General features: G+C 36.2%; 1 protein-coding gene across 1 annotated transcript in view; it reads right to left on the reverse strand.

Moving 5' to 3' along the window:
- Window positions 1-2,533: 2,533 nt before the first annotated feature.
- LOC126037351 (melatonin receptor type 1A) overlaps window positions 2,534-16,116 on the reverse strand; it is a 52,247-nt gene continuing 38,664 nt past the window's right edge. Inside the window, exon 2 of the mRNA XM_049797658.1 lies at window positions 2,534-3,607. Within this exon, the coding sequence (XP_049653615.1) occupies window positions 2,739-3,473 (735 nt within the window). The 5' untranslated portion in view covers window positions 3,474-3,607 and the 3' untranslated portion in view covers window positions 2,534-2,738. The remainder of the gene's footprint in view (window positions 3,608-16,116) is intronic.

The following is a 16,116-nucleotide window of genomic DNA, read 5'->3' on the forward strand; positions in this document are numbered from 1 at the left end:
AAATTTTTCATCCATATTAATTTAAACTAAATTCTAAAGACTAACACTCTTCCCTTCCCCCAAAGAAGAACAAGAGATTAATTTCTTAAAATTATTGCTATATTTAGCAGCTCATAACATCACCAACATCCACACTTCTGTGATTTAGATTTAATACAAATATTTCAAAATATCAGATCTGAAAAATGCTCTCCATTTTTATTACAGGCCTATTCAATAAAATATATACCTTTGGTATAATATGTTTTATTGCATATAGCAAACCATTTTCATTATCATCAAAAATATATTTTAGCACTTGTGAATTACAGGGGACTTTAGTTCCTCAGATAACCCACAATATTAGATACAGTATCTTGAACCAGCTCATAAATATGTAGACATGATAAATGTACATTTTCTCTTGGAAATGGCAAGTGAAAGATCTTTGAGAATTCTAAATTTACTAATGATTAAGCTACTTACACTATCTTTACGCTACTTTATTAGATGCATCATAAGACATTATTTTCATTGAAAATATGTTTTAAATAAGGCAAGTTTTGTAAGATTTTAAATAGTGTTTTTTCTTACATGAAAAACTTCTTTTCTTATAAGGTGCCTCCCTTGCTATTCTGAAATCACTACACACAAAGCAATAAAATTACAGAGCTACGCATCCTCCAAGGATGAAACCATAGTGAAGAAAGCCGTGATATACTTTATGCTGTAGCCATGTTGTAGCATATTGCATCATATGATGATACCACAATAGAAGAGAGCTGGTTATTTACACAGTGGTTCTGACTGGCAAATGTAAACAAAGGTGAGTCAAGCACCTCGGCAATGCATTGACTTGCTAGTTCATCTCCAGGGTTTTACAATGTTGTTCATTAGTTCTGTTGTCAACTTGACATGAGGCACCTATTTTTAAGGTAAAAGAAACTGGTCAGTTGACAAAGTGTCAGTGGGGGTTTCAAGTAAATATGAATCTACTCCCTTTTAGTTTATTATTAAGTCAAGGGTACATTGATGTATGATCCAACAAAGATGAAATGCTCTTAGATTTGTATGCAGTCTAAGGAATTATATGACATCGAGTGACTGTTGGTTTCTAAGACATATAGGCTCAAGAAAATCTCCAGTACAGCAAGTAATAATTTAAAGGAACTGTTTAGGTAAAGTCCATGTTTTAATATAGATTAACAGAAGTCTGATGGCTATTCAGAAACTCTTAGTCCAGTTGAAATGATTAGAATTGGCTTGGAAAAGCTCAAGTGTATTTGAACATCAGTGTAGGTATGAACACTTGAGCATTAAAAGCTACGACAGTTGGAGCACCTTTCCAGAACAAAATGCTCCTTCTTTTTAAGGTCAATTTGAGGGTGAATCCTATTGTTGTGAATTGCTTTTCTCCACTGGAGGACTTCATTATAAACAGAGATTCATTGTTGCAGGAGACAGCCTGTCTAGCTATCCTTCCTCACTTCACAGTATACTTCCCCTCACTGAAGAGGTGCCTGCTGTCTGTGGAAGGTCCACATAACAGGTCCTGTCCTGAGAGTTACATGTTCCTCCTTGTACCTGGGACATAAGTAGGATCTTCTCTTTTCCCTTATTTAAAGGTGCCTAATTGTTCTAGCTTATTCCACTACATTCATCATTGTGGTAAACACCTAATTATTATTTCAAAAAGCTTATCTGTGGCAGATTACAAAATAACCTAAGTCTCAGGCTATTCTTAGGAGATCAAGTTGAGAAAGATGTTAAATGCTCATCCTGTAAATATTTCTCATTTTGCAGGCTTTCATGAGGTCAAGATTCCACTAACCAGACAAAACTGTCATCCTCACCCACAGTTCCTCTTAAATGCATTGATCTTCTCCTCACAGAAGTTTAGAACTACAAGTGAGAAATAACGGTCGTTCCTCGATTGTGTTTCTAGGAGGTGTTTCCCCAGAAACTCCTCTGGGGCACTTCGTGATTTTGTGAATTACTGTCTCATCAGAAAGAATGATGGTTTATATTTCTCTTCCCAACCCTCCTACACATTTTCATGCCCAAATGGCTTGAGCTGATGAATCATGGCTCTTTTCTTTCCTTGCTGCTTATCCTCCTGCCCTTGTACCTTTGAAGATAATCAGTCACGTATATTTCTCCTCCTAAAAGCTATTTTAAAATTGAGAACTCATTTGAGAATGCCATTCCTAGGAGGGCTGGCAAGGTTTAATCTCCAAAATATGAATAATCGTGTCCATGTTAGGAGCAAAGCAACCCTAATGAATTTTCAATTACTTTGATTTCTCACCTCACATTTCCTAATATCTTGCATAAAGGTCTGATTTAATCTTTTAAAAGAAGTTCTCAGAGGTTTGAGAATCAGGAGCATAACCTGGCCAGAAGAAGCAGGCAGAAATTGGTAGGAATAGTTTTTTGATTTCTTTTATTGAGACAGGCAATGTGGATACTTTCATTTCAACCTCCTTCTAGTTGTTTATCTCCATTTAACGGAAAAAAAAAAAAAAGTATCCATGCATAATTTTGTAATTCCCTCACTGTGTTGCTATAAGACAGCTATACCCTTGTATGATAGGATCTGTATGTCAAGGCTCTGTAACTTCAGTTCCCAAATACCATGCAAGGAATTTGATCAAATGCTTTCAGTGTAGAAGAGATATTTCACCTTAATATTTAACAGTAGGTCTAATAAAACAGATACTTTATGTGGATGCTGTTAAGCGACAATAAGGTTCCCATTTTCAGACAGAGTCCACTTTCACTTGATTGTTGTTTGTAATTAACGGAGAAGGTTTACTTTTCATCCTGTCTCCCACATCGTTAGAACTATCCTGGAAAAAAACTTTTGCTGTACAAAAAGTGACAATAATTCTCTTGTATTCTCTTCTGAAGTTCTGGTTCAGGAGTCCATATATGATAGCATTAAGGCAGCTGTTGAAATATGCCATGTAATAACTGGATACAAACAACCACTCTGGAATCCTAGGGATTACAGTTTTTGGGTTGACAGCCACAGCAAGGCCTATAAAGTTCAAAGGAGCCCAGCAGACTGCAAACAGCACAAATACCACAAACATGGTTACAAAGTTTCTGAAGTCATGTGGTTTTAGCCTGGGGTTGTTATCTGGTTTAACCCTTCGCCTTACCTGAATAACGAGGATCCATATTCTCAAGTAACAGAAAGTAACTATGGCTATGGGAAGCAGGAAATGGAAAAACACAACTGCTATTGTATACGCTGAGCTCACAGATTGTGCAAATGTACATGAGTAAATCCTGGGGTCATATTGCAGTGAACCCACAAACAGGTTGGGCACAATAGCAACAAATGTTAGGACCCAAATAAGAACAACATAGCACAATGAATTCTTGTCGCTGTACAGCTTGTCATATTTGAGACTGTGACAGATATAGCAGTACCGATTGATAGCGATGCCTGTAATATTGAAGATAGATCCAATGACACTCAGGCCCATCAAGAAGCCACTAATCTGGCAGTGAAGGTATCCCAGGTTCCATCCGTTGTGAAATACAGATGTGAGGACCAGTGGATATGGGTAGATTGCTACAACCAAGTCTGCAACTGCCAGGCTTACAACAAACACATTTCCTGTAAAATAAATATAAAAAGGCAAGTATTAGTTTTTCTTTTGCTCTTTTCTGTCACTTCTGCTCTCAATAAATTAATGAGCAGCCTTAGTGGAACACTTTAAATGTAATTAGTTTCTACTTTCTAGATCAAACTCCATTGTCGTATATCAGAAATAAGACACTCATTTTTAATCTAAAAAGGAAGCAGCTTAACTTAAAGATGCACCTTTTAAAAGAAAACTGTCTTTGAGTTTAATTACCATGACCTAATATTTTTATCATCTCATTTATTTGGATTCTTCCAATCACACAGACTCAGAATTCATAACTTTAAACTTCGCTTTGGTTTTAAATAGATGGTCTCTTGAAAAATCAGCAGAAATAATACGATTACTAATACATATCAGAACTCACATTTACCTTCCATATTTCATTTAATTTCTTCTCCTTACATTACCCGTGAAATTTTCCATTCCTGAAATGAAAATCTTTTTTTTTTTTCCCCCATGTCTACTTCCAGCTTTCATGACTGTAACATGACTTTTAAAGTGACCCTTTTGAATCTACTGGCTAGCACTGTCCTGGTGTTGGCTGGGACAGAGTTAATTTTCTTTCTAGTAGCTTGTATGGTGTTACCCTTTGGGTTCAGTATGAGAAGAATGTTGATAACACACTGATGTTTTCAGTTGTTGCTAAGTAGTGTTTAGTCTAAAGTCAAGGATTTTTCAGCTTCTCATGCTCAGCCAGCAAGAAGGCTGGAGGGGCAGGAGAAGTTGGGAGGGGACACAGCCAGGACAGCTGACCCAAAGTGGCCAAAGGGGTATTCCATACCATGAGATGTCATGCCCAGTATATAAACTGGGGGGAGTGGGGCTGGGAGGGATCGCTGCTCAGGGACTAACTGGGTGTCAGTTGGTGGGTGGTGAGCAATCACATTGTGCATCACTTGTTTTGTATATTCCAATTCCTTTATTATTATCATTATCATTTTATTATTGTTATTATCATTATTAGTTTCTTCCTTTCTGTTCTATTAAACCATTCTTATCTCAACCCACAAGTTTTACTTTTTTTCTGATTCTCTCCCACTGGGTTGGGGGGGAAGTGAGTGGGCTGCTGCATGCTACTTAGCTTAGTTGCTGGCTGGGGTTAAACCACGACAAGAACTTAACTAAACTTCTCAGAGTCTAGCTGAACACAGGCTTAGCTGTCTTTCCTAAGTATGAGAGACATACTCTTCAGTAAAAGACGTGATGCCGGGCAGTGACCTAGACAGTTCCCAGTCACTATTGATGCCAAATTCTTTTCTGCCTCCAAACTGGAAAATTAAGCAATGATCTACTCTCTTGGTTCATCTTTTAATTAAAATAAAGGGAGATTATTTTAGACTGTGTTAATTCTTGATAGAACCCCTCTCTGTTCTTCAAAGACAATGGAACCCATCATAACTAGATGTTTTGAATTAATTTTTTGAGCATAATTATATATTCTTTCTTTAGTTGCTTAAATGATAACTCATCTGAATGCCTCTCAACCATTCCAGTTTCTAAGAAGAAGGTCACAAGATACATTGATATAGCTTTTATTAATTTTTTAAAAATAACTACTACATGTATTGGTCTAGTTATTCACGTCCATATCTACAGAAAGCTATAAATGTGTATATATACATGTGTGTAGGTTTCTGAATGCACGTGTATGCATGTATACATAGGTGTGTGTGTGTTTGAGATTATATTTTGGAATTCTGAGATTAGACACTGAAGTTGAAATAGGAGTTTCTATTGCAACCTATAAGAAAATATACTGCTAGTTTTAGATGACGTAGAATTTCATTATTAATCCAAAGTGGGTTTGGTGGACTGTTTTATGCATTTATTTTGAGCAGATAAAATACAAATAGATAAAAATAGGTTAAAAGAAAAAGTATTTATGAACCAATAGGGTATTTTAGCTGTTATAATTCTCAAAAATATTTTATTAATATATTATCTCAAACATGTTAAATTGCATATTCTCTCATTAATCTTATGCTTTAAATGGCCAGGTAAAAATATTAAATCTGCAAACGTCTACAGAAAAAACACAGAAATTATCTGGCTCAGGATGCTACTTATTCTCTTTTGTTTAAATTTTGATACATGCACAAAGTACCACATTTGATATTTATACTAATAGCAGCTGGGAGAAATGGCCTCAGTTAAAAGATTGCTACATTAGTTTTCATAGATTTTGTATCTGGATTTATAAATAACTTTCACTTGATAGTGTCTGTAGTGTTTTCTTCTTTTGCCTGGGAATTCACTGCCAGACGGAAATATGCTTATCCTGAAGGCTTTGGCAGAATTCCAGATCATTTCAGCACAAATAGCAGAGCTCCTTTAAGCAAAAGAAGACCAGGGAAAAAAAAAACATTGCTTTCAGAATTTACCCTTGACATAGTGGCAAGCTACACAAGAATGGATAAAGAGACTATATGAAACTCAGGCTTCTGTGTTTATTTTATCACTCAAGAAGTGGAAAGTGAATGAAAAGTTGCTGTTGGCAGATTTCTTTTTCCCCTGCCCAGAATATTGCAGGCTTGATGAAACGGCACCATATAAACTCCAGATGGGACAAAGAATCAGGACACTTATTTAAACATAATACTTAAAATAATCCTATTTATATTTGGTTATAAATTTTCTGCTTAGCTGGAGACTGCCCATCCCAAGCTTCCCTCTCTGCCACCCACTGAAACTTCTGGTGCTGTCCATTAATATTGCTAATATTACCATTATTTACCCACTTGAGCCAAAAGATTCAGCTATAAGAACAAAGTTAAAAGTGTGGATGGGTGTTCCCTTTGTTGAAAGAAGACAGGTGGTATATTTTCTCTGAATAGTTTTAGCAGCGTTGTGCTTTGGAGACAACTGAGTCTGGGAAGAGTAGGAGCTCTATCTCTGAATCAGCCAAATTTCGGGCTTCCATAAACTGATGCACCATGGTTGTCCCAGCTTATCTTCTCAGTAGGCTGCTATAGAGTGACAAACTGAAAGTCTTGGAACTACAAGCTGTTTCGTAAGGAAATTGGAGGCTAGCAGGATATCCTGGGTGGGAGCTTGTCTTTTTAAAAAAATCATGAGCTTGGAAACCAAGTCCTAGACTGGCAGCTCACAGTTAGCATGTCAGCTGGATGACCAAAGCATTGGGCTAGAAACTGCCTGGAAACCAGCTACCTGCTTGCAGAGAGGACTGTTAACCTGCCTTTCAGGAAGGGTTATCTTCAAACTTGAGTTCAGATACAGTTTCCTTGTGAGGACAGAAACTTTGCCATTAAGATAGAATAGAAAATCCAAGTAAAAATGTATTTGGGATTAGTATGTTTGTTGTATATTTTGAGGTTCATTGTTTCAGACTCTGAAGGCGGATCTGAAATGATGTTGAGCTTTCATATGTTATATAATATAAAATTTAAAAATATGACCTTAGATTTAGGCACCCACCATTAGAGGAAATTATTACTATTTTATGAAATTCCCATATATTTAATGGTATATTGTGAAATTAAACTCTTATGTTTGTGGAACATTTGGTATTATAGAGGTGCGTACCTTAAAAAAAGATACAGGAAAAAATTAATTTTTATCTTCAGAGTTGGGTTTGAAGAGAATGCTGTAAACAAAGACTGAAGCTCCATATCGAACCCTTTAAAAAAGCCACAAAATCAAAATCTTATAACTCTTCCTTGAACAAAAAGTATTCATTCTCTTTAGAGAGTGAGATCACATTGCTGTGAAAAAATGTGATTTATGTAACGAAAGAATGCATTACTGTGCATTAATACCAGTTGGCTGAACCAAGAAGGTAGAGGTTGAATTTCTTGACTTTGACATAAGTCAAATAAGCTTTAATAAATTTAAGCAGATGTTGTGCTACGGAGGTATGTGGGAAGAAAGATAATCTTCTTTCTTAAGGTAACCAGCTTTAGCAGGCTATGCTTTTAGATGCTGTCTAAAGCAATGTTCCATTAAATATTTTCACCACCCTTATGGAAAAAGATACCTTTCTACTCAGCAAACACATAGCAACCTCAGACCTACCTGCTGAATAAAAAACTGCGTCAAAGCAACAGAAAACAAACAAGTGCTCTCCTAGAAAATTTGAATTTTCCAAGAACAAAATACAACATAAACTGAGTGTAAAATCTGTGACCCTGACAGATTATAAAAAAACAATGCGCATGGGATTAATTGTCATGATGTCAAAATGAATATATAGAGTATCTAAGAACTACATGATATAGATGTATCAGTAGCAACTTGTATCTGCATAACATACAAATTACCATGTGGGTTGTCATTCCCTAGATTTAGTGCTAAGTATGTCCTGAAATTATTGGGAATTAGAAAGTTTCCAGAAATTTCTAGCAACTTAAATGAGTGCAGAATATCAATGGAAAAAAATTACAGTTACTTAGTCTAAGTGGTGCTGAATGCTTCCCATAGACTTTGACTGGAGGGCTGAGCACTTCGCCAGCAGATCAAAAAGGACTAATTCTTTCTGCAATTTTAGGAGAACTGAGAGAGATGTGGTCTACAGAGCTCTCTCCTCAAGTGCTGAGACTTTGAAGTATTTTAACTCTTGTAAAACTTTTAGCCTGGGCAAAAAAATATATTGTAAAAAAGGGAAACAGCTTATCTATGGAACAAAATAACAGTGTTTTAAAGTATTAGGGACTCCAGCTAACTTTTTGGTACTAAGGAAATCTGAATGAATTTTAGAGATGTAATTTTGCTGGCAACATTGGTAAGGCTACTATTTTTCCTCCTTCTATTCCAAGATATTTCTGCAGCTTTTAATACTGGTTGCTATGTTACTATTTTTATGCACCTATTTCAAATTATTTCCTGTGTAGATAATGTATTGGCTTCTTACAACAAATGCTTTCCAGACACCATCGTGTTTTCATCATGTTGCTAGATTTTAAAGTATATAACATTACGTTTCCTGTTTATGCATTAGCGCTTCAGGTTGCACCAAATTTAGCTAAGAGGGATTTAAAGCTTTTATGCTAACTGGAGATGCTTTTGCTTTTAGGTAAGTCTAAACAGTACATGCAGCTATCATTGAACTCACATATGAAGCTGTTGTTTCAGTGGCCATCAACTCAGACCTCTAACGTTTACTTAAGTATATTTTTAAGGAAAGAGGATAGTGTAAACATTTACAGGGTTGGACCAGTTACAAGATCAAACTTAATTTCTCACTTCCAGGTCCATGCCATTCTTATCTACTGGTTTTTTATTACCTGTCAGATATGCTAACAGTAATTTCTGATTGTTTCATAACTAGGCTTAATTAACAGGATGCTTTACTATAAATTTAGATCACATTTTCTAGAAGTTGTGATGTATTCAAAACCCATATTGCCAAGATGCTTATGTCCACAGTTTTTATATATTTAATGGCACCAAAATTTTTATTTACATTTTAAAGCACTTATTTTTGATCACTCTAATACTTCTACTGATTTTCTTCAAGGATAGGTTACAGATTTTTTTTTTTTGGCATTTTGAAATGTTTCTCATTAATCCAGCCCTTGCTCAGAATGTTAATCTGCGGTTTTATGCTGCTGGCTGAAAACAAGACTAAGACTAGGTGCACACCGCTGAATACCTGCAGCAGTAGGAAATTTAAATGTAGTACCTCATAGTTATAACTGAGCACAGCGTCATACTGACACATTTACATCTAGCAAAAGTGGCAGCATTGATAGATAGCTGGCAAAACACCTGGTTTAGAAAACTAGTAACTCCCCTTCACAGCTGAATGGTAGGAGTGAATAAGTCTCTGATTCTAGAATACAAGACATCACATGAAATAAGGCAATGGGCTAGTTTATAAAGCAAACAAAATTAGAATGCTAAGCATAATATTCAATACGATATGCTTCATTTTGCCACTAAGAGCTGAACTTCCTTAGAAAGGCATTTTGTTAGACCTCTGCTTCTCTCATGGCTGTTTCCATGCACAAAATGGTGTCTCAATGACAAATATTAACACCAGATTTGTTTCATATTCCATGAACATTTTTGCACTGAATGTTGTTGCATTAGCACCAGTATTTCACTTGTAAAACATCACAAAAAACTACAAAATCAAGGAGTGAAAGCTGTTTTTGTGAGTGCCTAATGCAAATTTAATAAAATAACCTTGTTCATATATCTGGAGACAAAGCTTAGCTCTACAGGCTCAGTAACCCTTCTCCATGGGATCTTAACCAGTCATAACATTTCAAGAAAAAGACCTGTCCATAATCTTTCTGGGATCAATTTAATATTGGAAAATTGCTGTACCTGGCAGCACAGTTTGGGATTCCACAAAGGTCCTGTGCAATAAAAATTATTAAATGAAAATACCTGTAAGTAGGGTCAACGACCACTGTTTTTTAGGCAAAATCCCAAAGCCAAGTAAGGTTACCTAGACAAGCAAGCATGCATACAGTCCCAGCTTCATTGCAGAAAGATCTGAAAGGCTTAAGAAACTAACAGTCCTTGCAGCTCAGCATCAAAATAGCAGAAAGCAGCTGAGCAAAAATGTAGGAATAAATATTGCATAAGCTCCAGTTACTCCTGGGAGCTTCATTCACTTTACAGATCATAATATCAACTCCCCTAGATCTGAAAAGTCTATTTTTAAACTAAAGGCACTATTTATAAACCTGGCCTGAATCAAAAAGTCCACGTGCACATTAAATTTGAATAGCGTGATGGGCCTGTGGGTTTTGCTTCACATTAGCAAATTAACCCTGATGCTGCAGGTGGTGATGCAGGGAAATTTGGATGGCTTAAAGCCCACGATAAACCTTTTAGCTTTAAGGAAATGTAGGAAAACCTTTCTCTTCCCTTTTAAGCTGAACCCCCCCCCCCTCCTTGTATTATTTAGCAATTTTCTTAAAGCCTCATTCAAATGTCTACTTCTGTAACATAATAGAAGAGATTTTCAGACCCTCTGTCATCTAGTTGGGACAGTAATGAAACCAGCTGTGTAATTACAGACACAGTAATTGCCTACAGCTGTAATGATGTCAGGCAGGTAGCTTGTTAGCACTGAGGAGAGAGTATTAAATATTTACAGTTTGAACTCATTTATAATCTTACTAATGTAGAGATTCTGAGTGTCACAGACAAGTTCAGATACTGCAATGACCTAAGTAACCTCAACTTTTAACTGCAGTTGATAGAAATTCAGGGTGCTGAATCTTACGGGTCTGGACAGCTGGAGAACTACATAACAGTATATTGGAGAGATATGGAAGAAGAGATTTGTTAAAGACCATGTTATCAGAATAATCCATACTGTAATACTTTATTCCAGTGTGCTGCAAGTTGAGGAAAAAATGACTTAATCAGCACAGCATAAATGAAAGATCATACTGATGCAACCTGAAAAGAAAATGTTATACTGTATTTAGATTATACTAATTATCATACAGAAACTTCCAGTGAAGCTGCAGCAACAATTTAATTTGAAATGCCTATGCCATCTTCTGGCCAAGAAAATTAGATGCATGAAAGAGTAATTGGCAGAAAATGGCAGTGAGGAATTATATAATACTCAGAATAAAGCAATGGAGGATTTTGGTGTCAGGTCCAAGTTGACTGTAGCCAAATGGTATTTAGATGTGATTAAGTAGTTTTGCAGATATGCCAAATGGCATACAGTTTGCTGTTACTTTAGCACCTATCATCTTTTTCTGCAGTCCCATGGCACACATGCGAGCGAGACAGCTACTGCTCTCCTTAAAGTCTAAAAATATTTGGCAGCGCTATTCTTGGTGGTTCAGTCATGAGAGGAAAGTGATGTGAGTTTTACTGTCAGGCAAAGAAAGGAATCGAATCCATATGCTGGATGAGTGCTACAGGCGTGGGGATGTACCTTGCCCCTGGCAGTTTTGTATGACATGTCAGGGCTGCTTTGAAATGTCTCTTGTATTGGACCTCTCACATGATAGGAGTACTTAGTTTGTACTAGGCAGTAGATTTAGTAGTGCATGGGATATTGAATATCTCAATACTGGCAAGACTGAGGTATTTCTAGGTACGCCAAGAAGGGCAGTGCTATCCACTGGATGAATTTGTATGACATGAAATGTAAAGCACCCGGGAAAAACAGCAGTGAAGAAAAGGCCTAGACTACCATTGTACATCAAGGCACCTGATGCAGGAGTAAGCAGGATTTGACTAAAGACCTTTTGTGGATCTAAAGTTAAAAATCTAGAAGTGGCATGGGTTTGGGTCTTTTTTAAGGATTTTTAAGAAGTGCAGTTTTAAAAAGGACTTTAAATAATAGCAGTCAGAGCCACCAGTGAACCTCAAGACACACTCTTTCTGTTACATTATGCAGTGCCATGAAATATTTTGCTTTGAGACTCTACATAGTAGGTTCATGTCCAAGATATTTTGCTTTAGAAGGAGCAGCAAATTGAACAAGACTTCTGTTCTTTTATGGAAACCTCTAAAATTTTATCAGAGTAATATCTAGATAATATGTATTTATTTTGGTAACAAGATTGTATTAAACTGGCACTGTCATACAGTTTTGTAGTTTTATAATATAGAAATAATAGATGAAAGTGACTCTTGTTAAATAAGTAGTCCTGAAACTGAACAATTCAGTTTTTTAAATGCTTCATTGACAAATCTGCAGATGTTGATAAAATAAACATTTTAATTGCTGTTTGACAAAAGTTTGAAGTCCCATATACGTATTTCCTGATACTCAGAATGAATATTGCTGTAGTTCTGTGCCCCATTCAGTTTTTAAATATGTGTTTTTTCAGTTCTATGGAGGTTTTTCACCAAAATGTGAAGCCATGACAACTAATCCGGTCATGTGGAACTCTGTTTAAATCATTCTTAACTTAGTTTCTTTTTGTCCACCCAGCCAAGGGTGAATTAAGTCATAACATAAAATATCAAGAAGGTTTGTAATGACATTGAAGTGAATCAACAAACCCTGCTGTCTTGCAGGTGGAAGTTAGAAACCAGAGCAGGCAGATGTAGTGGTGGATGTCTCGAGTTCTGTGACCCTAGTTTTGGGTCTGGTATCTGCCTCAACTGTTCTTTCTACAGTTCACTGGGCTGGTGTGTTTTCAAGGTCAGGACATACATTCCCTCTGAACATCAGCCCCTTCTACCATGATGACAATATTTCAGAGACCAAATAGATTTGCCTGAGTAACTTATCCACTTTTACAGAAGGGAATTATATTATCACTTCTGATTTGATCTTTTCTATCTCTAATTTCTATGATTCATTTGGGAGGGGAAAAAATCCTGTGGAACAGCCCGTTTTGCAACAAGGTATTGCCTAGATGTTACAGAACACTAAGGTTGTCATCACAGTTCAGCAAGCTGTATGAAACCAATTAGAATAACAATACTGCTGATGTCAGAGGATCACGCTACTGAACTGCATCGCAGGAGAATCAGCGTAAGAGTACTTTTTCCCCCCTTCAACTGTATTTGCATTAGAGACTGGAAAAAAATGGACGGACAAAAATGGTACTATCACAGTAATATCACAGCTCAGATAAATAAAACTAATAATACAGTTCAGAGAGTAAAACAAACGAAAGGGAAAAAGCAGGAAAAGGCAGAGATAGATGCTTATGAAATATAATCATGTTGGGTATTTGTACAAAATCTCATATATCAGTTAGCACTGGTGCTAGAAAATGGGAAGATACAGCCTATTCCCTTCCAAGTTCTAATATGTATTTTGAGAAAACAAGTAGGAGAAAACAGGAGAGTGAAGGTTCAGCCACATAACTGACAGCATACTGTATATAATATTGCAAACATGAAATCCCTTTCCTGAATCTCTTTGAAAGTCAGTTTTATGTAACAGGATTTTGTGGCTGAATTTGTCCATAGAATTATTCATGGGAAGAAAAAGAAGTTAAACAAACTCTCAGGAGTACAAAATAATGACTTTTCTTTCTGTTATGACTAATAACAGTATAGGTGGTCATTCAGCCAATCCCACATTTAACTACAGAGTCCACAGTGGACAGCAAAGCTAATGAAATGAGTTCTTAAAACAGTCTTCCCAGTTCTTTCTCCTAAAATCAGCAATGGTAGGACATCTGCCAGGAAACCGGAAAATAGCACTATAGAAAATATCACTTATATATAGTTAAACACGTGTATTTACTCGCCCTTCCTCTGTCCATTCTTTATTTCTCTATTCCTTGTCTTCCTTCTCTCATTTATTCCATCACCACATCTTCTCTCTCCTTACCACCTTACAACCCCGATCTTTTACATTTCTGACAGAAGCCTTTTTCCTCCCTTCTTTCCCCTCCTTTCCTGTTTCTTTGTCCCAAGTTCCTTAAAAAAGGTGAGAAGACAGAGAAGATTATCATATTACACTCGCACCTCAGCAGTTTGATGATTTTTAGGGGGTACTCCATTGTGTCATTATCAAAGACCCAGCTGCCTCCAGTTCTTCCTGCCTCCCTTTCATTTCTTCATTTTCTCTATTGTGCTACAGCAACGATCCAGAAGTCGAATGGTCCCAGACCACAGGGGGACAAGTGAAATGGTATCAAGTATCATGGGGAATTCACTAGAATAAGTGCCATTTTAATTGAAGTATTAGTGGGTTTTGTTGATGAACGTAACTGATGGTATCAAGAGATCTTGCTCGTCTATAGAGTCAGAAATGCATTTATCACTGGAAACTAAAAGGACAAAGAAGTGGAACTTGTATACACACGGCAGCAATGCCAAGGATCTTAATACCTGTCTTCTCTAATTTTTATCTATTCCTCTTTATAAAAAGGAAATGGGAAAACAAGAACTCTGGATTAAGAGAGTGGAGACCCCATGATCTGTAGTTCCTTTCCTCTGTAAAAAGTTTTATAAACGCTGAGAAATTTACTCCAGCTATTGGACCAGAATAGACTGTTCTAGTCCAACACTGGAACACCTGCACTATCCTCCTGTGCCTGTGTATATCCACAGCCTGCCAGGAGAACCGCTTTCTTAGCACGCGCCTTTGTAATTTGGTGAGCACCCACACCAACTGCAGAGTTCTGCACCTGCCACGCTGGTGTGAAAACATGGTAAGAAATACAAATTAAACCTAAACTGGTTACACTGAGTGTCAAGCAAATTCAGAATATGACAAAGCAGCAATTTAGGTTTCAGACAACTTTTTTAGAGCATGTCGGTGTGAGAAATCTATTCAGGATTGCTGCAGCAAGCAATTAAAATGATAGCCTTGACAATGCAAGTGTGTCAAAAGCTTAGAAGCATTAGTTTATTTTCCCCCTTTGTATTATTTAAAATAGCATGGATTTAGATATATGACACAGGATAGATTTATAAGAAAACAAGGAAGCAGGAAGTTTATTTATTATTTCCCTGACTCATACAGGTAGTTAATTATCACGTTTTAGCACCTGTATAGAATAATTGACTCAGACACAATGTTTGTTTGCTTATATTAGATGTGCATTTTAAAACAGCTTGCTGATAAAACCTCAGGCTACAGCTGAAATTTTATGTTAAAGGAGAAGGAATGAAGATATTGCACTACCTTAAGTAAAATCTGTATTTTAATTTGTATCAAAAAGTTTGGGGAAATATATAATTCCTCTACACCTGAACTTTTTTTTTTTTTCCTCCTAAAGATCTAATTTCTAGTGCTCTAAGAACTAAAATGGATTTGGAGAAAACAGTTTCTCAGTTTTCTAATGCTATCCCCATTGCTAGTAGCAATAGTCTATAGAGATCTTAAGATAAACTTTAACATTTATGATATTTAAATGACCATAAAAATATTTTCATTTATTTTAAGGCTTCTCAGGATTCTTATCTTTGTACAATTTAGTTTCTTCATTACAAAAGCAGCTGGCAGAACAGATGAAATAACAGGGACAGACTGACTATAAAGCATTTATAGAACTTTAAAAAGTATTCTTAAGTCATTATTCCTTAAATTCTTCAGACAAATAAAGGCATGAGGGGTTTTTCTCAGAATTTCTTCTGGGAAGCCTAAAATATACACTGCGACTTCACTGCAGGCAAATAATGAAGCTATCCTAAATTCATACCTATACCTTTACAGGATACAATGATATAAGTACTGATGCACATGTACATCAGCTAGTTATTCTGCAACAGGATTCATGATGATGTTTAAAAACATTAAAATTGTTTAAATAATTTTAAATATAATATTTAGAAAAGGAACTATAATCCTACCTCAGTTTTTCATACTACAAAATGTTTGGAATATCCCCCATTTAGGCATTGTAATCTATGGGTCAACCGATAGTTAACTGCTTATGACAGAATATGGAAACAGGACTCTTGGCTTGGATATACTGTTATACTTGTAGTTAGTGAATATATCCACACTTTAATCTTAACTAAATAATCTGGTTTTTTGCCATCAGTCTGAATGATAAAATTTCCACAAATGTTGGCTCTAGTTTGACCAGGCTCTAGAAGTTACAGTCAGGAGGGGAATTAA

The sequence above is a fragment of the Accipiter gentilis genome, chromosome 3 (genome assembly GCF_929443795.1).
Source record: "Accipiter gentilis chromosome 3, bAccGen1.1, whole genome shotgun sequence".
In the NCBI taxonomy this organism is placed as follows: Eukaryota; Metazoa; Chordata; class Aves; order Accipitriformes; family Accipitridae; genus Astur; species Astur gentilis.